The following is a 22,198-nucleotide window of genomic DNA, read 5'->3' as shown; positions in this document are numbered from 1 at the left end:
GTCAGCGAAGGCTTCAGAGTGGTGCAAGCCTTTTATGCACGCAGCGCTCAGTTTTACTGCAAGGATCAAACATAACAATCCCAATAAAATGCACACCACACTTAGTTAACAAGTACATGAGTGAATTTTATTTATGCAAGCAAATTTGATCACACAGGTCAAATAAGCCACTTCAAGCTGTTGGCACATGGATGTACAAAACAGATTTTCCTTTAAAGCTCGTAATTAAGCATCTGTAGTGAAAGAACAAAAGACTAATACGGGGAGGAAGCTGGACGCATTGTTTGTCATCGTATAAGAGTAAGTCACGTTGGTACGAGAATCAGCTTCAAGACATGGTTGTAAGCGCATCACAAACTAAATGGACACAACTCAAAGGCTACAGGCTAATATCAGAAGGATAAAAGGCGGTGAGCGTGGGAGGATCATTACTGCACATATAAACAGAGGGTTGATTCAGCAAGACAGTCTAAATTACAAAAATAAAGAAGTAAGTAACCTTTTGAGTCAATGAGACTATATTAATGAATCTCCATGCCACAAAAAAAACAGCTACAATAAATTCACAGTCTTTACTAACAGTACAGTTATCCAACTTTCAGTTGAACAGCAAAGCGGTTACATCTAGAGAGAGCAGTCAGTGCAAGAAACAGGTGGGGGAGGGGGGTTTTGAGAAACGGCGATAAAAAATGAGCAGGCAATGAAGTGACGGGCCATCTCTGCAGCCATATGGCAAAATGTGTGGGCAATACAGTTACTGTCATAAACACGCACACAGAGAACGGACCTGTGACACACACGTTGATCACATCTTAGAAATCAGCCGAGGAGCTTTTTGTTCTTATTTCAGATTGACACATGGAGACACTTCTTATCGTCCCCTCGCTAATTATCTTTAAGCATAAGTGCAAAAACACAAGGATAAGCGTAACCATATGTACAGTGCAGAGTTTTGCTCAAACAGCAGATTAGTATTTATTCAGTTCTGCTTTCTGAAAATATATTAAAATAACAATTTTACAACCCTCAATTAAAATTCATTCCCCTTTTGAAATGTATAATGATTTCTTTTCAGCAGGTTTTTTTTCCCATCAATTTGGTATTTGTTTTGCTACTTTATAGGGAAAAAAAAGCTAAGTGACTAGTTTTATTGTGAAAGTGTGTCCTGACCCCGGGGAATACTGGCAAATAACCTTTCATAACTGTGAGATGCTAAATATTTTCAAAAACTAAGCTCTCATTCATTTAAAATGTACGGCTCTGACACATGAAATCTCCACACACACACAACATGACAAATGTGCTTGGAAACCCTTTAAAGCCCCCGTCGACCCCTTCGGAAGTTAATAAAAAAAGGAAATAAATTATGAATTAGACCAAAATGGTACTCATTACATAATAATAATAAAAAAAAGACATATGCACAAATAATAATAAAAACTTAAAAAAGCCGAAACATTACTGCTACCTCTGGTTCTACAAACGACACTAAAACTACGATCAGCACTAAACGACTGGTATTCAAGAATAATACAACTGCCATGATGATGATGATGATGATGATGATGATGATGATTGTAAAAACCCATCCATGAGAGGTAAAGGGGCTTCTTTTCATTTAAAATGCTGCTTGTGACGAAGGAGCTTTGTGTGAAGCCCCCCCTCCAGACCACATTGTCACATGACGCACCAGTTACATCAGCAGTGCCGAGGGCCCTAGGCGCCATCCGCCCCCCCTCGGGAGGGGATGGTAGAGAGAGACAGATAGAAAGCAAGAGGAGAGACAGGGGGAGAGAGGCCGGAGTGGCAGGGCCAGGCCTCGCGCTGGACTCTATGTGTAGGCATTGAGACGCTCCTTGGAGCGGGTGGAGTGGATGTCATGAAGCTCCTGCTCCTCCTTGGACTTGATGTCCTCGTACTTCTGCATGCGGCAGGCGTCCTTCACGTAGGCCCAGTTGGCAGACAGCACCATCAAGTAGTGGATCTGTGGGGTAAGTGGGGGTCAGAATGAAGACAAATAAAGCTATTTCACACTGTCTGATATACAAAACAAATTTTCCTGTATGTGGATTTTCTTGAATGTATGGGGGAAGTGATTAAAGGAGCAATAAGTAATCATGACACCTAGTGGTTCAAACTGGTACAACAGCCTACCACTGACAATCTAATATGCCGTTTCTAAACAGTCTGTTGCTGCTGTGAAACTCCACTGAATTTTTACTTCCACAGGACAGGTCTATGATGTTGTGTTCTGTTCTAGTTGTGGTCCGTTTCTCTTTCTGGGAACCCTGGGAACTCTCATATGATTGGCTCAGGAACCAGGAAGTAAACTCGGGCTACACTCTGAACCAAAGTAGTTCTGGACCGTACGTCTAGGTTTGAAAGGAGAAAAATGTGACTTAAACATTTTGATGGAGAGGACCGATTGTTCATAGGGAATGTTACTTCCATCCCGGGTGACCAATGACAATAATTCATGTTGATTTTGCAGTACATTTCTTACTTATTGCTCCTTTAAAGCAACTTCCCTTTGTGTCACTCTATACACTGCCACCTACTGGGAAGCCAGAAAAAAATACCCTGGGGATCTGTTGCCTGTTCTTCTGTACTTGTGCCTTCTTACAAGATAGAAAAGGGTCACGCCAATTAACTAAAGGGTTATCAGAGTCTGTAGAAAACCGATGCTTTGATATCTTCATATTCAATTGCAAATAATTCTTGGTCCCTTGGATATTATGCATTATTGACTATTTCACCCAGCACATTGCCTCCCCTCACCATCCTCAACAACACTGCGTCTACTGTGGATCACTTCCAAAGAGCCCCCCTTTCTCTGGATCTCAGGTGATCCTCACTTATAGAGCCTCTGGCAACTCAACAAGTCCAACCTTCAGCAGAGGATGCTAGTCATGTTCTCCACTGTCATCATCCAGCCTGTCCTGTGTTCATCCATCACTTTATGGTTTGGCTCATCCACAAAACAGGACGGGTCCAAAACGACAACAAACCATCAGGTCTGCAGAGAAGATCCCCCGGGCTGACCTTTCCTCCATCCTGGACTTGTACAGGTCTACAGGTCAGGAAAAAGGGCAGCTAACATGTTTTCAGACCCCCCCATATTGTGAACGCAAACTGTTTAAACTGTTTAGAGTGCCTTTTGCTAAAATCCGCCATCACAGAGAAATTTTCTTCCCTCTTTCTGATCGATACCATGCTTATTTCCACCAATCCAACCTTGTCTCCTGTTTCATTAAAATGCTGTATATCTATGTATTTAGAAAACATACATATAGATTTTTATATACATGTCTATGTATGTATATTTAAAATGTTAAAAGTGGAGCCAAAGTCAAATTACTTGTTTGGCTGCAAAAACTTGGGCACTCATGCTGATATTTCTGCAGTAAACGTCTTATTTTTGTTATTTGGCTATAACTTGTAGTTTTTTGTATGCAAAACAAGATTTCTGCTATTTGGTTCCATTTTGTGAGTTTTAACTGCTGTCTGTTCAATTTATAAAGCAGACATATAGTATCACTCAATGAAAATGTAATATATAGCAAATTAAAAACGATTTATGTGTCATAAAAGAATGTTAAAAAAATAAAAAAATAAAATGCTACCAAAATAATATAAACAAGCTAACAAAATATGTGATTTTCCTGCTCACCTGGCATTAAAAGCAAGCTAAGACAAAACGGCCTTTAGGCTTTCAAATGATGAATAGTTTGAGCAGCTGTTTTACTAAAAGGCTCATCTGTCCTTCACAGCAAAAAGGATTAAATCAGAGGGAAACTGAACTTTTTCTCAAAAGCGGAACTAAAAATTTGTGAAATTTCCTCAAAATTGTTGTATTTTTTCTTGATTTAAGCAGGTAAACAAGATGATCTGCCAATGGAATAAAAATTATGCACTTAAAATAGGAACAACTCATCTTCATCATCTTATTTCAAGTGCAGGGTGTCTAATTACCTTATTTTAGGGGTCAAAATACTCATTCCATTGGCAGATAATCTTATTTACCTGCTCAAATTAAGGACAAAAGCACAATTTTTAAGAACATTTTACTTAGTTTTAGATCCGTTTTTGCAGTGTATCACACATCTGGAAGTTTGAAAATAATCAGTTTTAGTCTGGTTTAGAGTATTGTTTCCTTTAGGTGTAATTACAGATTTTATATCCATTTCTATTTGATTTCTCTTGCTGTTTGGTGCAAAATTAGAACGTGTTTTCGTTATTTTTCTTGAAATGTTCAAATATTCATCTTCAAATAATCCACAGTAGTAGTTTGGGTCAAAAGAGCCAACATGAGCTGAAATAGGGAGTTATAAATAGGAGGATTTTCACTGAAAAAGTTCAAATTTTTGGGCCATTTCATGTTATTGAAACATTATTATTATGATTAAGGGGAATTATTATTCACTTGGTGCTCCACCAGGTGGCAGCATGGTGCTAGTCCATGCCACTGGCGTATGACCGGCTCCATGCTTTGAGTCCTGACATTACCATGGCAGCAGAGATTATAAGGAATGTTTTGTGCTTTAATGGCTGAGCCTGTAGAGCAGTAAGCGGCTGATGCTCGCTCTGCTCCTTCTTTCTGCGGCACCTTCACACGCAAACCCAGAAAACTCTGTGGATTCGGTTCCTCCCCGTTGTCCATGTCGCCGCCAAAGCTTCTTGGGCCTTTCTTTGTGGTTCTTAGGCCTTTCTGTGTGGTTCAGGGCATCAACAGGAGTGTTTGGAGGATCCGTTGTGGTTTCTGCCGGGAAGGGAACCAATGAGAGGAGGGAGAGAGTCCCGCCGCCGCTCGCTCCATCAATTCCCGTCCAGCAACCACTTTCTGCTCCTCAGAAAATGGCTTCGCACAAATTACCGAGCGATGTTTGCAACAGTCTCTCGGCCTTTCTTCTCCCTGTTTCCATGACAACAGCATGCGTGACATGCCCGCCGCCTCCGAAAGAGGGAGGGAGACGAGCCCTGTCTCTTTCACTGCACCAAAATGCCTTCTTTCCTCTGTCTTCACCTTTCATCTCCCGGGGAATCACAGGCAGGAACAACAGAATGCCACCAGTTTCCCAGCCGTCTCCCCAAGAGCAACCAGAGGAACGCGCATCCTTCTTAAAGCTAGCGAGGGCCCGCTGTGCGGCACCTCTGGAGCTTTGCAAGACCTTGACGTGCATTTCAAATTGGGATGTTGTGATTGTTGAGCTGATGGCGGCTCACCATTGCAATGACAGCGGCTCCTGCTCCGGCCAGGGCGCAGATGAACAGGTGGAACGTCATGTCCAGCTGTGTGGAATAAACACACGGCACCACGCATCAATATTCAGCATTTTACCTTTATCCATACACCAGTATGACAGTAATTCAATTCAAGTTTATTCATATAGCACCAATTCACAGCACATTTCATCTCAAGCCGCTTTACAAAGCCAAATTCAGTGAAATCAGTGACCATCTGCCTGTAATTATATTTATTTAAAGACCAACAGAGGATAGGTGTGAAGTGCAAAGGAAATGTTTGAAGAGACGTTTTTCATATAAAAATATGAAAAGTCTGGCGTGCATTTCTCTCTGCGCCTCCCACTCTCTGAGGTGGACCATGTCCTGCTAGGTTTTTAATTCAAACTTCACCGCAGCTTTGTCTGCATATTTATGCTTTATTCTATGACCTATCACAGACAATTCCATTAAAATGCAGATCATGTCAATGAATTCCGATATTTTTTAACGGTTTGATAATTTCAGTAACCCAATTCACAAAGTCAAGCACATCGTATGAATGACTTACACACAGATTGATGTTTTCAAGTCTGTTTTCTGTTAATTAGGATGATTTAAAGCCTGCAGCGAACAAAAACTAGATATTTAAGAACAGAATATTAAACCATGGTAATAAAAAAAAAACATTTGGTGGTGGGTGAGTGCTGGTCTGGGGAGGCTTATCCATGGAGGGACACATAGACCTGTACAGGATAAACGACGGCGCCCTGACTGCTGTTAGGTATCAGGATGAAACTGTTGGACCCTTCGCTGGTGCAGCTGGTCCTGGGTTCCTCATGAGACAAGAATATGTGCACATATCCATAAAACAATAACTGATAGAGACACAGAGCTGTTTGGCTGTTAATTCCTGATCACCAGCTGCAGCTAAAATGACTAACTTTGTTAATAATTGCCTTTGGCACTTCTCAGTGGACAAACCAAACCAAAATATTGCTGCGCAACTCATATGAAAATAATGTCTTGAACTCCTTGAACCAATCAATTTGACCCTGATGAATCCAGGCATCGTCTACTGTGAATACACTCATGCCATCAGGAAAAAGGAAATTCACTGATGGAATAACCTGGTCCTCCTGTTTATTAGGTAATAAGTGAACCTCGTTCTTTTGACCCCATAACGTGGCTGAACAAAGATCTGACCAGCAGCAACCCCAGATCATAGTCCCGCCCCCAGAGGCCTGCACCATAGGCACTAGGCATGATGGGTACGCACCTCTCTTCCTAACCCAATGCCTCCATCACTCTGGAGCAGGTAAAATCTGCACTTATCAGACCACGCTTCATTGATCCACACTGCAAAAACGGAACAAAAAATAAGTAACATTTTCTTTAATTTGAGCAGCTAAATAAGATGATCTGCCAATGGAATGAGATTTTTGCACTCAAAATAGGAACAGCTCATCTTCAGCATCTTATTTCACGTGCAATATATCTAATTATCTTATATTAGGGGTCAAAATACTCATTCCATTGGCAGATAGTCTTATTTAGCTGCTCAAATTAAGGACAAATACACTAATTTTAAGAAAATGTTACTTATTTTTAGATCAGTTTTTGCAGTGCAGAGTCCAGGCTTCATGCCTCCTGGCGGCTTTTCTTCTGATCAGTGGTTTAGTTCCGCCGTCTTCAGTTTCTTCCAGATCCACAGCCGTCAGTTCTCTTGCTGGTTGTATTTCATCAGAACTATGTGAAAGCTTTTAATATTTCGTGGGACAGGACTGGAGGCGGTTTTAACAGTTTCAGGAATCTCCTTAGATGAAACAGATTAGTGCATTCTCCGTGTAATCTTGTGATTAAAGTCATCACAAGAAAGATTTTGTCATTTTGTTGTCGCCCTTTATACATTTTCGAACAGAAAGCGTTAAAGAGCAGATAGGGAATAAGCAAACCTTTGTAGAAGGGAAGATGAGTGATTATTTAAGCATGCATGGGCTTCAGGGTTTGATTATTGATTCATGTTGGAAGACTGATAAAAATGTTGTATCCCATACCTCAGTGGATTCACACATTTTATAGAATTTCTCCGATCCAGCACACACAGTTTTTGCTTCAGCAAGCGAGATAATGCCTGAAATGAACAGGTGATTAATGTCAGGTGATTTTCTTTTTTTTATATCAGAGCATAGAAACAATCTGCAAAATGTGGCAACAGCTTCCAGAATACAGCTCTCCTGTGCACATAAAGCTGTAATGTCTCGGTGGCTGCTGGTGGCTAGAGGGTGGAAGATAAGGCCCTAAGTCTACAACAAGATGCTTAATCTTATCTGAAAACATTCAAACATTTCTGACACCCCTGGATATGAAGTATAGGGATTTCAGAATTGGATATTGGCTTTAAAGGATATTCATAGCAGCTGATTAGCGACTGCATGTTTAGACTTCCTCATCTATAGGTGCAGCCATGTTGCACCTATAGATTTTGCAGATGTTTTAATCTAGAGAAGCAGCAGCTCTGGATATGCGACCTATACATGAAATTCAGAAGTCATACATAGATCAGGGTAAAGAGCGTGAAAAAATGGGCTTGTTACCGTATTGGCGAGGGTCGAGGCACAGGGAGGCCCCCTCCAGCACCGTAGCATTTTGGCAGATGTTCCAGATGTTGAAGTATATAAAGACGGGGATGGAGGTGAAAGCTGTCACTCCGAGCCAGGCCAGCATGAAGATGTAAGTCAGCATGATGAACTGAAAGATAAGCAGAAATAAAATAAAATAAAACCTGTGGAACTGTGCTGCAAAAGATAAATGAGGCTTTAGTAAAACAGATATAAACTTTCATGTATTTTTAATAAAAAATACAGTCTGCTGTCCTCTTTACCTGAGCCGACCCAGTTTTATGGGGCCCAAACATCTATTATCAATTCACCGTGGATTATTCTTTGCACTTTGTGTGTATTTTATGAATTTAAGAATTAAATAAATTGAATTTTATTCAATTATTTACTCTACTTTAGCTGGTGTGTGTGTACATACTGTATTCCTTGTTCTTGCAGTATGCACCGCCACACAAGGAGCTTCTGTAGTTTGTTTCTTCCAGAACAACCAAAGTAAAATCTTTATTCATTTTGATTAAGTTAAATTTGATTCTAACTAATTTCTTTTGATTTTAATCTACATTAGGATATTAAAGCCTGGTGGTAGCTTTATGGTGGGACTGTCACCCTGACTGTCATCATATAAAGCTTTGATCCCTCAGCTTTCACCACCAGGACCCCCACATTAGAGCCAAAAGTGTCGCCTTGGTGTTGGTTGTGTAACTTTCACAAAACCAACTTGAGTGTCTTCTCACGCCATTCTCACCTTTGTGTTTCTTGACTTGATAGGCAGTTGGGTTCTGCTCCGCCTGCAGCTCCGTCTACCGAAGCTCCTTCAGAGACTAACGGGGAGTAACCGGTTTCTTTGGGTTCAGGGGGTTCCCTACCTTTGATCGCTCACAGGAGGGGGGTGATGTGGAGGTAAAAGCACCTATAAACACTGACTGATGTTCAAGCCAGATCCAAGGTGTGTGGGAAAAACTGCAGTGCTGCACAACTTTACCAAAAATGGAGGGCAGCAACATGAATCATGATGCAAACAAAACAACAAATTAAGCAAATCTTAATCTTAATTTGTTGAGTCCCCTTGTAACCTGGTAGGACAAGCTTTGTGGATAAAGTTTGCTCAGAGTCTCTAATCTCAGCGCACCTTTCTGGCTGCATGCCCTTCCGGGGAGGAGCCGTCACGGGGGACTGATCAACCAATCAGAAGCCAGGTTGGGGTCATGTGAGAGCACTTTACTGATCTACGCTGAAATTTATTTTAATGCTTTTTAAATCAACAAAGATTATTAATATCAGAAAAATTCTGACACCACAAGATCAAATGCTTCTCATATGTTGGGGATTCTTTAATGTCACTTAGAGAAATTACTATATTTTTTTTTACTTTAAAAAAAGTTTTAATTTCAAAAAAAGACTTGAAGAAACACCTTCCAACATCTATAAACACTTTTTCAAATCTTATTAAATATATTAATATAGATAATTTGATTGAAGAACAGACACATTTTTTTTATATGCTAGACTAAATATATTATATTTGGAGATCTATACTAGATCACCGTTGGTGCCCCCTGCTGGCCTTAAGTAGCAGCTTAGTTTGCTTCTGCCTTGAACCGGCTCAGCTCCATTTCTGTGTTGTGCTTTTTGTTATTTCTGTCAAATATCTACTTGATAATGTTAACAAGATTAATTAAGCTTTAGCTATTTTTTTTGTTTTACTTTCTTTTTTTAAGTTTTGTATCTAAGAAGATCTTGATAAGGAAGCTGCAAGTTTTGTTGTCTGCTTTTTAATCCCTATGCTAAAGTAATGCCGTTATCCAAAGTCTTTGTGTTTTAAGTCGTGAAAGTACAGTTTTTTGAAATTATAACTAAGTGTATGAACATAAAAAAATACATAGACTTGCCCTGCCTGCCTGAGGTCCTAAAAATGTTTATTTAATGTCTGTCTGTTGTGTTCCTTGGTCTCCATTATGCCGTTTGTTAACCAAGTTTCCCTAATTTACCTCTGAGGCCTACAGAGAAAGGCTGGATTCATACTGACCTTTAACCTATAAGCATCCAGAAAGGGGGCAGAGAAAAGTACATTTGTAGGAGTAAACACGACCTGACACAACTCTGAGACGCACGTTAACGTGGAGAAACGGCTGCATCCGTACCCAAGCGCTGACGCAGCGTCCACAGGTGGTGATCTTGAAGTCTCCATACAGATCTTTAATGGCTCCACTGGTGAAGAATCCCTCCACCATCAGCAGGATGCCGTAGACGAAGAAAGCCGAAGCAATGCCGTAGATCACATATTTGATTATATCAATCCTGCAGAATAAACATAGACCACTTTGTTCGTTAAAAATAGCTACATTCACAGAAAACATGCAAGAATTACCTCTTCTCCTGACACACACACCGATATACAACAATATCAGAATCTGATTTAACAGATTATTGTATCTTCATTTTTGCTGTGACCTCTTTCTCTCTGCAAACTGTGCAAAGCAGAACTAAATAATCCAACAGGGTCATGTTTCCCCACTCACATGGTGAAGACATCCAGGGCATCCAGAGGGCTCCTCACCACCTCAAAGTAGTTCTGGAGGATGGTGACGGTGCCGGATAAGGCTTCGTGCCCGCAGCCGCAGAACAGGGCCACGCCCGCATACAGCAGGATGGTGGCTACGAGGGACGGGTACGGGATGCCGCCCAGGCATTTGATGCAACACTCCAGGCATCCTGCAAACACAGCGCCGTTCCCGAGTTAGTTAGCCGAGACCGGGGAAGATTCAAGCAGAGACGGGACTTTCCCGTCTGCAGGACTTTGAATAATTCAAGCTAACATCACAAATGAGGAAAGTCCATCAGGATGCAGTACATCGCATTTCCATTTACTGTTAGAGACTCTGCAACGTTCAGAGGACAGCAGAGACGCAGCTTTGGCTGCACGGCCAAACATCCGCCGAGGTAAATTTGGCAATGGATCTCTGTGCTTTAAAAGAAACAGGGATTTCCTCACTGTAAGCTGGAAAAAGGCTGATTTTTAAAAACATACTCATTGAAGAGACAGATCTGGACATTCTGCTTTTTGAATGATAATTGTTACCTTTGGAAGAAGTTAAGAACGGATAAGAATAATTTCAGAAAATCTAGTTTTAAGTACGCTAATTATTTCAAACATGTGCCTGCTGTGTATGCATTTTATTTCATAGTTTATTGTATTTTTAAATTACTGATATAAATGCTATTGTGCAAATTTGGTTAAAGTCCACAAGGGACAAGAGATAAATATGTTCACAAATAGAACTCTCTTTACAACACATAGGTTGCATTTTAGACAATGGAACTACCATTTGTTAAACTATGTGGTTCCCATTCTATTCTATTCTATTCTATTCTATTCTATTCTAGTCTAGGCGAATTGTCCATAAATCAGTACTTCAAATCACAAAATGAGACATTTAATGTCCTCCATGTCATGTTTGTTATTTCCCGTTATCATCAGCAGTTCTATGTAGTCCTAAAAGGCCTTAAAAAAGATTGGATTTAATATTTTTGTTTTGCAATCCTGGTAAAAATCTGGAACAAAACAACCGTATTATGGAAAACTGTTAGACTTTTCCTAATTCAATTAGATCTAAAAAAATATATATTTCTATTAAATTAAAATATTTTTTTATTTTCTTACATTTAGATAGTGCCCTTTATCTTTGATTTTACTCATTTTTTCCCAATTCATTAATAGTTTTGATATTTAAGTGAATAAATAGATAAATACCCCTCATCCAGTAGCAAAAGGGACATTTTGCTATTTTTTCGCTTTTACACACTTGTGGAGCAGGATCTTAAAACTGTTTTTCCCAAACCAGACGCTGGAGTTTAGGCACCAAACAAAGCCTTGACACAAAGTTCACAAACAAAATAATAGAAACAAGAAGCTTGTGTTTTTTAAAGAGTTGTGGAGCATATAAGTAACAAAAAAACGTTATTAAGTAAATGTTTTACCTTCAAATATGAAAGTGGACAATCTATAAGAACCCTGTATGCCACGGTTTACAGATTCTAGCCCCATATTTGCACAGCGAGTCTTTCAGCCCTGTGGGCAATGCTGACATTTTACTTTGCATGAAATCCTCCACTGAGATTTACATAGAGATCGTGATCTTTGACCCCGTTCCTTTTGCCAAGCATGTGACCTCAGGGCGACCAGCGGCCGTTTGGCTCCAGCTGCAGAGTGGAGATGTCCAGCTCTCTCCATAAGAAGCTGGCTCTGTAAACGCTGACGTATGCAGCTGTCATATGAACCGTTTAGATTTATGAGTCGTCACATTGTCCCTTTGTGGTTGTGTTTCTGATTTCAGACATTTTTCTGACAGACAGCAGCAGAAACTAAGCCTGTTTCCTGTGCAGCGGCAGAAAAACAAACGAAGCAGCAAACGTTTGAACCATTTTGTAATTCCTGATGAATTTACCGCATCAATAAACGCAGGAGACATGTCCAAACGCAGCAGCATGCTCGTTAGCCTAATGATCAATGGTGAAATGCACACGCGTGTGCACGGCTTTGTTTGCTGTGAGACTAAGAGTCCACTTGTTTTGTTTTTGTCTGTAAATTATAGCAAAGATAAGAAAGAACATATTGAAGTTGCTTTCAGCAACATGTAAGTCCCCCTCTTGCTGCACATTGAGAGTCAGAGTAATATCTCTCCCCTTCAACTCTCTGCTCTCTTTTGATTCTCATGGCGGAGCTGAGAGGAATACTGAGCAGCAGCTCGGCCTGCCAGGCTGACGCTTGCTACACCCAGGCTTCGTTATCTGCATCCTGACGCCTGTAATCTTCTGCGGTGCTGTGGAATGTGCTTCCAGCTCTATTTAATGTTTAACCATTTTATCCGGCCACACTGAGAACGTTTGCTTTTCCCAACACCTTGTGCAGGTTTTCACCCCGAGGATGAACCTGTGACAGGACCAGGGTTGCCATGAAGTCGACATCGAGACCCAGGAAAATATTCGCTGCTCGATATCATTTTTCATACCACAGGGATAAAAAATGACAAACAATTAAAGGCATAAAAAATATTTTAGTAACTTGAAAATCTCAACATTCAATTAAATTTTATTTATATAGCACCGATTCACAACACATGGAATATGCTTTAAATAAATGTGCAAATAAATGCTAAATAAATAACCCACATATAACACATGCCCAGTAACATGCTATCCACAGCTAATCACACAACTTTAATGCAGACCACTGGTCGTGCTAACATCAGTAATATCTTTAATGTATTTAATTAGATTATGAATGTAATTTGAATTTATTAATCAGACACATTTTTTTGGTCCTTGAGATGTTTGGCCAAAGTTTGTTGTGCTTCTTGGCTTCGTTGCACCACTTTAAAGCGCTGTTTGCTCTCAGGCTCGTTAAGATCTTTGGATTTCCCTTCTTGGTTTGCCCTATATGCTAAAACATTTAGCATCGATACCAAGTTAGCATTGTATCCAGATACAGCATACGAGTATCGATACTTTTAACAACCCTAAACGTGACACTAAAGAGCGAATACCGACTCACTGCTGCATGTCTGACACCAGACAATCCACAGTTGTACAGATTCATGGGATCTCATGCCTGAATTCAGGCTGTCGTCCACTTTTCTCCAGGCTATTGCTGCTGCTTTGTTGCTGGGACAGTTTTGGACAGCATTAAAATAACAAACTGCAGGCCTTTAACCCAAAGGTTGATGCATTAATGTTTGCTGGGAATGGTTTTGTTGAGGAAGTAAATGTTCTCTGGTGGTTGAAAGCAGGTTGGTTCTCCCGTCTGTGTGTGTTTTGTGGATCGTGACGGTCTCTTGAGATAAGGTGTGTGGGAGCGCGTGTTATCGAGTCTTTGTACACACAGAGTAAGAGCTGTGGCTGCATTCCTGGCACAAAGTTTAGCTTTTCTTTCTGCCGGGGCTTCCTCGTCTAACTGCTCCATGGCTTGTAAAGGTCGATAGAAGCACATCATCTGACTCAATATCATGTCTACGAACACCAAAGCAGGATCAGTTAGGCGAAAAAAACAAGTGGACTGATGCCTCCGGGTTGAGGAAGTCCCGTATCTTGTTGTCTTGTGATGGCAGATCAGAACCAGGGACAGGCAGACTGAAAGAGCAGTTCTTGATTTTTGATCCCACAACTTGTGCTCTTGAAATGAAAGATCTCCACGGTTTTGGCAACACAACCCTCGGTAACGTCCATGAGAAATATGAGGCCAACATGTCTGTTGACAGAGAGTCCACTTTAAGAGAGCGGATGCGTTTAAAGCAAGCTGGAAAACGTTTGGCAGCCTCGTCTGTGCATGACCTGCTGAATGTCGTGAAGAAAAGCAATCCTGACAGTTACTCCAACATTCAGGTCCTTACCTCGTCCCTTACACTGAATGTGAAAGAGGATTTTCACAATGGAATATCATAAAAAAACAAGTACAGATCCTGCCTATCTGACCCTGGCTCATCTCTAAAACAAATCCTTTTGTCCACGTTCACCACAGAGACCTTTGCCTCAAATCCAGCTGTAAACTAGTGGATGCAAGCAGCTAATCACAGGCTAAAGCAGGGAGAAAGGAGTGGGCCTGGTGCCTCCGCATCCTCTGCTGTTTGTGAAATGGAGGAGGACAGAGACAAAGGAAGTGAGGATGATGACATTCTGTAAATGATTAAAAAGCTGTAAATTCATTTAGTTCTTAGCGAAGCCCAGGCATCATGGGGTATGATGGGAACTGCAGCTCTGTCTTCTCTAAAGATCTGTATCCTGCCACCACGGAACAATAATCCAGACTCTTGTCCTGATAAACCACCAGCCTGTCTGTGGGAGAGCTGGGAAAGGTGACACACTTCCTGGGCAGCAGGAAAAATGTCTCTCAGGGCATCTTCTCGTTCCTTCACAGAGATTATTCCTGTGGAGGAAACTGCCTCCCACTTTGGTTTACCTGCAGCTTGATTCTTCCTGATTAATCTCTTGTGGCCGCTCTCCACACCCAGGCAATTGCCCGGACCAGTCGTGTTAAACTGCTGAAGTGGTTTACATCTACCAGGTTCTGTATGGCTATGGATCGCTGCTTACTGGCCTCAGACTGACTATAAGGTCCTCATCCCACATTTGGTTTGGTACAATCATCTTTGCTTTCACTTCATCCTGTTTTTTGCTCCAATCTTTCCTCCTACTTTTCCCAAAAAACAACCAATGTTTGAGTTTGAATCCTCCACCTTTCAGGATCAGTGAACGTGGCTGGATTATTGCGGGTTGTCAGAATGTCATCAACATAGCGGTTATTTCTGAATAACCTGCCGCTCATCTTCAAGGCGAGCAAAAGAGGGTGAGTTTGAGGTTTCTCGCATTGCCAATTGTGCAATACATCCTGCTGGCTTACCTCCAGTGTTCACTATTGTAATTGTGTATTATCTAATCTTTTCATCCTTTGAATCACGCCGATTAATCTATGTAGGTGAACTTCTCTTTGTTCCAGCCAAACTGAGTTGTACATTTTCTTCATGTCTCCTAATGTGGCATAAGCTCCTTTTTGGAACCTGAACAGGACAACACGGATCCAGTTCAGGACATCTGGGCCTTTCATCAGGAGGCCATTACAGTTTTTCTCAAATGCTAAAACACAAAAGCCAATCCTCTAAACCAAATGACCAGTTGTCTAAACACATTTACTAAATCTAGTCATCATTTTCCAATATCATAAACACATTTCACATGAAGAGACAATTCACAAAACACAATCCTCCATTCACATAAATCTTAACACATTTTTCCTTGCTAAAACACAAGTTGCAAAAGAACTCTGATCATATTCTCAAATGAAAGCTCATGTGATGCAAAATGCTTGCCACAGTCAGCAATATTTGAACAAAATGAACACACCTGGCGTCATTCATTACACACAACGACTCAAAATTGAAAACACCTGTTGCTAATGCTGTGACCACATGTATAAAAGCAAGTTCAGAGTGCACAGTTTGCTGAAGATTCCAAACAAACACAATGGATGAAGGCAGAGTCAGGGGAAGAGGTAATTGCGTCCGAGGAGGGAGAAGAGCTGGCCAAGGAGGAAGAGGAGCAGGCCAAGGAGGAAGAGGAGCAGGCCAAGGAGGAAGAGGAGCAGGCCAAGGAGGAAGAGGAGCAGGCCAGGGAGGAAGAGGAGCAGGCCATGGTGGAAGAGGAGCAGGCCAGGGAGGAAGAGGAGCAGGCCAACAAGGGAGAGAAGGTCCAGGAGGGAGAGCAAGACAACCTCGTACCATCATTACGGACGAGATGCGAGCAACAGTCATTGACCATGTCATTGTCCGTGGCATGACAATGGCTGAAGCAGGACTAAGAGTCCGTCCAAACCTGAGTAGGTTCACCGTGGCCACCATTATCAGGGTATTCAGACAACACAACAGGTATTGTACTCTATTGCTTTCTTTGTCACAATACAATTTTACAAGCCTGTGAAAGTAGTCTATTACAGTAGTTTCAAATCAGTTGTTACTGTATTGTAAAACATGTCAATTGACGACACGTTTCTTTCTTTAGAGTTGAAAGAATGCCACATAGAGGTGGGCGGGTTGCCATATTTACAGCGGCACAAGAAACCCCCATTGTGGATATGGTTCATGAGAACAACCTCATCAGACTCCGGGAGATCAGAGACAAAGTCATTGACGATAATGTGAACTTTGAGGGCATTGATGATGTCAGCTTGGCCACAATAGACCGAGTTCTCCGGCGCCAAAAGATGCAGATGAAACAAGTCTATAGGGTTCCCTTTGAGCGAAACTCTGCACGACACAAAGACCTATGTTACGAGTATGTCCAAGTAAGTATACATCCATGTTCACAGTACAGTAATATGCTACCTGATTGACTGTTGTTCTGAACACCTGTGCACTTTCACATTTTCACAGAGGATATTACAGTTGGACGCGATGGCCAGACCTCATGAGTACCTCTTCCTGGATGAGGCTGGCTTCAACCTGCACAAACGAAGGCAAAGAGGCCGTAACATCATTGGCCAAAGAGCCATCACTGAGGTTCCTGGCCAACGGGGGGGGGGGGGGGGGGGGGGTAATATTACTCTTTGTGCTGCTATGGGTTTGGAGGGGCTTGTCCACCGGCAGGCTGTCCTTGGGTCTTACAACACCCAACTTCTCCTAACCTTCCTAGAGGAGCTAAAAGATATCCTCCTGGACCGCCAACAACACCATCCTGGGCCCGAACATCCCATTTATGTGATCATTTGGGACAATGTACGCTTGCACACAACAAACCAAATCAGTGAGTGGTTCACCACCAACAGTAACCACTTTTTAAACGTCTGTCTGCCACCCTACTCCCCTTTCCTGAACCCTATAGAGGAGTTCTTCTCATCGTGGAGATGGAAGGTTTATGACAGACAACCATACACTAGAGAAAACCTCCTAAGGGCAATGGAGCTGGCGTGTGTTGACATCCCAGTGGAGAACTTCCAAGGATGGATCCGCCATTCCAGGGCGTTTTTCCCATGTTGCCTGGCAAGAGACAATATAGCCTGTGATGTGGATGAGGTGATGTGGCCTGATGCAGCTCAGCGACATGATGCCGCACAGTGATTGTGGTGTAAATACTGTAAAATGAATTACTGTAAAAAAAACTTCACACCCTGATCATGTTTTCAAGAGTACTGTTGTGTGCAATAGATTCTGCTTTTGCAGTGAGTTGTGTTACAGTAGTGTACAGAATTTACTATAGATTTATACCCTTCATATGAAACTCACAAATCTAAATGCCCAATCCTCTGCAGAACTCTAAGAAGATCCAGAATTGTAAAGTTTTTAAAAATATGCATTGGCAGTAAAGAAACAAAGAACCTTCTCACAAATAGAGCATTGTGTTTTCAATTGTTTTGCTGTAGTGTGTAATGATGTGTATAGTGTTTACATTTTTGAAAGCTTCGAGATGCTCTTTGGGTGTGAAAGTTTTAGTTTTGAAGGGAGAATGTGTGGTTGTGTTTATGTAGCTTTAGAAAAGGGTGTTGTGTTTAGACATTGGAGAACATGGACGAAACGTTTGTGAAATGTGTTTTAGCATTTGAGAAAAACTGTAATATGTATCCCTGTAAATTTCTGGCGACTATTCCACACAGAAGTCTTACAGTTGTCACAGAATGTGGATTTGAAGCAAAGAGATGGATCACATACCACACTGGGCCATTCCATGTATCGATTACTTCCTCAGACAATTTAATTGCAGCTCCACGCTCAAGCATCTCATGCACTTGTTCCGTGTAAGCAGCTTTCCATTCAGGTTTTTTAGCAAGTTGTTTCTCTGGTCTAAAAAATGTGACTTCAACTGTGTTTCTGCTGTCTGGCAGGGATACTGGATCCTCCAACCATGGGGACTGATTGTGCCGGTGAGGGTCGTCCGTCCGTCTGTCTCCTTCAGCAAGAGTCATCTCTGCTTAATGGTTGGTGGGAGATAATTGAGAGAATTACGATTTGCTCCTTTTTTTCCTTTAACCTTGCATGGATGAACTCTGCTGTCCTAGAAACCAGTCTGGGGACACTGAGCTCCGGTCCTCTCAGCCGGACTTGGATCTTATTCTGTGCGTCACGAGGAATCCACCTCTTCTAGTGACAATGAGCCTCTTTTGCAGCTTTTAAGAGGTCCTTCAGGTGGCTGAGGGTGAAGTCATGTTCCTCCTTTTCCACGCCTGCTTTCATCGAGGCAACATGTTCACATTCTGCCGCTTGAAGTGCTATTAACAATTCAGTCTTTCCAAAGGTTCTCCACAGGGTTTCCTGAATAAAGCCTTTGACCTCTCTTCCTCTTGCTTCACAATCATTTTGCGTTTTTGTTCCAGATCAGATTGTTGCTTTTCAGTCAGGAGGGCTTCTTCTTCTCCACCCAATTCAAACCCCAACTCTGCAATGAGACCAGCTTCTAAGTCATCTTGTGTGCTAATACTTTTCCAGCCTCTATGTGGAGTTTGTTGAAATTCCTCTTCAGACATGTCCGACTTATGCTATTGATCAAACGAGTTAACAATCTCTCTGCTGTGGTTCTCTTCATCTTCAGCTGCTCAGCGGACTTCTCTTCAGTTGTTTCTGCCGTCATTTGAATCAACATCTGTTGTTCACACGTCTGAAGGCAAACTAAAGATTTCAGCATCTCTCTCTTCTTTAACTTTATCCTTAAGTTCTTTTTCTCCAACCTGTTTTTTTTTTTATGTCAAGTTCCCCCTTTAAGTTGTGCAGCTTCCCCACATGAAAGGGATGGATGTGATTTTCTCAGCTGGATTCCACTCAGAGGATCAAGCCGTCATCTTTATGCATCTTCCATGTATTTATCAGTGTAGCAGGTGAAAAAAAACTTTAAACAACCCCAAAAGGAGAAAATAAATATTATTGCTTTCCCTACAATAATTACATCAATTATTTTTATTCAAACTGCAAAGAAAACAATACTAAGCAAACCACTGTGAATTTTAACACACAAAAGTGCTTAAATAAAGTCAAATGGACAAAATAACTTAAGTTCTTTAATTTTAAAGTGCAACTCAAATAAAATAAATAAATAAAATAAAACAAATGGACTTCTGTTCTGAAGCTGAAGACGTTTCACTTCCCATCCAGGAAGCTTTCTCAGTTCAAAATGTCTGCAGTAGTGAGGAGTTCCAGCTTTATAGACCTGCTGACGAGGCCTCGTTAGAGATTAGATTCACCTGTAGATTCACCTGGAACTGGTCATCCCAACAATGGAGAGTCGTTAGGCTCCTCGTTAGGCTCCTCGTTAGGCTCCTCGTTAGGCTCCTCGTTAGGCTCCTCGTTAGGCTCCTCGTTAGCCTGGCTCACAGGAGGAATGTTGTGCTCACATGTATGGAAGTGAGAACTGGGGGAAACTTGGCAGGAATTAAACCTATCTGAAAGTTTAAACCTGAGCCCTCCTCCTCTGTCCTCCTCTGTTTACAGTCTTGTCCTGAGGAGGTAGCTCTCCTGTGTTGAGCCATGTGTTTGTGGAGAGGTTGTTTGTTTTCTCCAATATAAAGATCAGAACATTCCTCAGTCCATTGAACCACATTCACCACTCCGCTCATCTTAGCTTTGGGGGTTTTGTCCTTAGGATGGACCAGCCTCTGTCTGAGGGTCCTGTGGGGATCTTGTGTTTAGAGAAAATGCTGCTTTAGAGTCTTTCAGAGATTCCAGCAACATGTGGGAGGACAATGTTTGTGGGCTTGTTCTTCTCCCCGTTTCTTTTGGGTTTCCTCACTGGTTTGACAAAAGCCAAGTTTGGGTATCCGCAGGTTTGGAGAGCGTCTTTGACGTGTTTCTGTTCTTTGTTCTTCTCTTCTGTCCTGGTGGGGACATGTTCGGCTCCATGGTGTCAGGTTCTGATGACAGAAAGTTCGTGTTCCAGTGGGTGGTGAGAGTGAAAAAGAAGATATTGACACGTATTTGGAGCTTATTTAGTTTGAATATCCAGATAGCAGGCTTTCCGCTCTGCGCTCAGACTACGTATCTGGAGTTGCTTATCAGTTCAGGAGGCACTGACAGGATTTATTGACTCAGAGGTGTTTACTCCGGAGGCGAGAGTGATAGAGGAGGTCAGTCACATTCGCTGTCCAGTCAGCGCAGGTATTCCAAAGCAGACCTTTAAATATACACAGAAAGATTTTCTATGCTGGCTCCACCCTACAGATGAAGCAAAAACACGTTTTCTGGTAATATTCTCTATTTCTTTTGTGGTTTTGGTTATTTTAGACCTTTTGGTTTTCAACTGATCAAATTATAGTTGTTTTTCTCTTTCAGGTGAGCATCTACTAATTACACAAACTAAGGATGTTCCTCTTGATGCTCTTTTAAGACATGCCGGCCGGCGAGATGTGTTGCTGCAGGCGACTTTAACATGATGGGGGAAGAGTGGTGGTATAAAAGATTTATGCCCTGGCCTCAATTGAAGTTTATTACTTTTGCATTATTTAGATTCCTGCACATTTATTACACCAAGTCAAAGTCTTTCTCTGGTTTAATGTTGCTCGTTTTTAACTGAATCATAATCAAATAATTTATCAATAATTCATACCATGGAGAAGGAGAAGACTTAATTATTTTACTATCAGGCTTTAATTAAAGTAGCCGTGTTCTTACATGTTTCTCTGGAAAGAGTTGCGTGGCGTTACAGGCTTGGCTGAGTGCGATGTGTACATTAGTGAGTGGATGTTTTATTGATTTACTGGTAGAGAAACACCTCAGAATCACCAAATACAGAACGATGGAGACAGAACGACAATCTGATGTCCCAGTAAAAACATTTACGTTGAACTGAGCAAAGTAATGAGTAAACCATGCGGGAAAGCATCATTTTGCTTCTCCGCAGCTCTTTATTAAGCTTAACTGACCTGAAGCTTGGGCTGATGAAAGATGGCAAGTGGAGCCTGGTGACTCTGGGAGCTCCTGGCTGCTTGATCCATAATTTACCGGTGGTACAACGACATGCAAACGTCCCACATACATTATTCAGGATTTTTGCATTGTGGTGAAAATAGTGAATAAAATTTATGGTAGAAATAGAATATCCCATGCTATATTATGAGTCGGGGTGTTAAAGGGGACCTGAAAAGCTGTAATTACACAGTTTTCTGTCATCTTCCAGTCAGTCTGTGCATATCACCGTTCACACTGAGCCTGGTTCTGGTTCTGCTGGAGGTTCTCCTCCCTGTTAAAGGGGAGTTTTCCTCTCCACTGTCGCTTCATGCATGCTCAGTATGAGGGATTGCTGCAAAGCCATCAACAATGCAGACGACTGTCCACTGTGGCTCTACGCTCTTTCAGGAGGAGTGAATGCTGCTTGGAGAGACTTGATGCAACCTGCTGGGTTTCCTTAGAGAGGAAACTTTCTCACCAATCTGTCTGATTTGACTGAATTTGACTTTGGAAAGAGCCTTGAGATGATGTGTGTTGTGGATTGGTGCTATAGAAATAACATTGAATTGAATTTCTAACTTTTTTCTGGGAACAGATTTGGTCCTACTTGAGTTATTTGCTCCTGTGTTCCTCATTTTCTATTCTTGGCACTTTGCATTGGTTTAATTAAACACTTCAAGACTGAGATTGCTTTGCATAGATTTCATCTCTCTTGTCCAATCGACTCATACGACGTCCTATTAAAAGGTTGCTTCCCCTGAGAATAGAATGTGTTTAAGTACATATTAATGAACGAAAGACAAATTATTGGATTGTTTTAAATGTTTTAAACAAAGACTGGCAGGTTTATTTTTTTAAAAACTGTGGGGTTTACATAATGCATCATCACACAATAAACCTCCTGTACAAACAAAAGGGTGTAAAAAGTGAAGCTAATCTGACCCA

At 41.5% G+C, this 22,198-nt stretch overlaps 2 protein-coding genes across 2 annotated transcripts in view; one reads left to right on the top strand and one right to left on the bottom strand.

Annotated features, from left to right (window-relative positions):
- Nucleotides 1–105: 105 nt before the first annotated feature.
- gpm6aa (glycoprotein M6Aa) overlaps nucleotides 106–22,198 on the bottom strand; it is a 33,077-nt gene continuing 10,984 nt past the window's right edge. The window contains exons 2-7 of the mRNA XM_012876938.3: nucleotides 10,361–10,553; nucleotides 9,983–10,139; nucleotides 7,818–7,971; nucleotides 7,278–7,354; nucleotides 5,224–5,289; nucleotides 106–1,984 (exon numbers count right to left, since the gene is read on the bottom strand). Of these exons, the coding sequence (XP_012732392.2) occupies nucleotides 1,832–1,984; nucleotides 5,224–5,289; nucleotides 7,278–7,354; nucleotides 7,818–7,971; nucleotides 9,983–10,139; nucleotides 10,361–10,553 (800 nt within the window). The 3' untranslated portion in view covers nucleotides 106–1,831. The remainder of the gene's footprint in view (nucleotides 1,985–5,223; nucleotides 5,290–7,277; nucleotides 7,355–7,817; nucleotides 7,972–9,982; nucleotides 10,140–10,360; nucleotides 10,554–22,198) is intronic.
- Nucleotides 16,014–17,470, top strand: LOC118557294. Its single transcript, XM_036127001.1, has 3 exons — nucleotides 16,014–16,671; nucleotides 16,760–17,101; nucleotides 17,208–17,470. Exons 1-3 carry the CDS (start codon nucleotides 16,399–16,401, stop codon nucleotides 17,274–17,276), a joined length of 684 nt encoding a protein of 227 aa, XP_035982894.1. The 5' UTR covers nucleotides 16,014–16,398; the 3' UTR covers nucleotides 17,277–17,470.

Source organism: Fundulus heteroclitus, chromosome 23 (assembly GCF_011125445.2).
Source record: "Fundulus heteroclitus isolate FHET01 chromosome 23, MU-UCD_Fhet_4.1, whole genome shotgun sequence".
Classification (NCBI taxonomy): domain Eukaryota; kingdom Metazoa; phylum Chordata; class Actinopteri; order Cyprinodontiformes; family Fundulidae; genus Fundulus; species Fundulus heteroclitus.
Note: the sequence above shows the minus strand (reverse complement) of the source record. Positions and strands in the feature narration are given on the sequence as shown.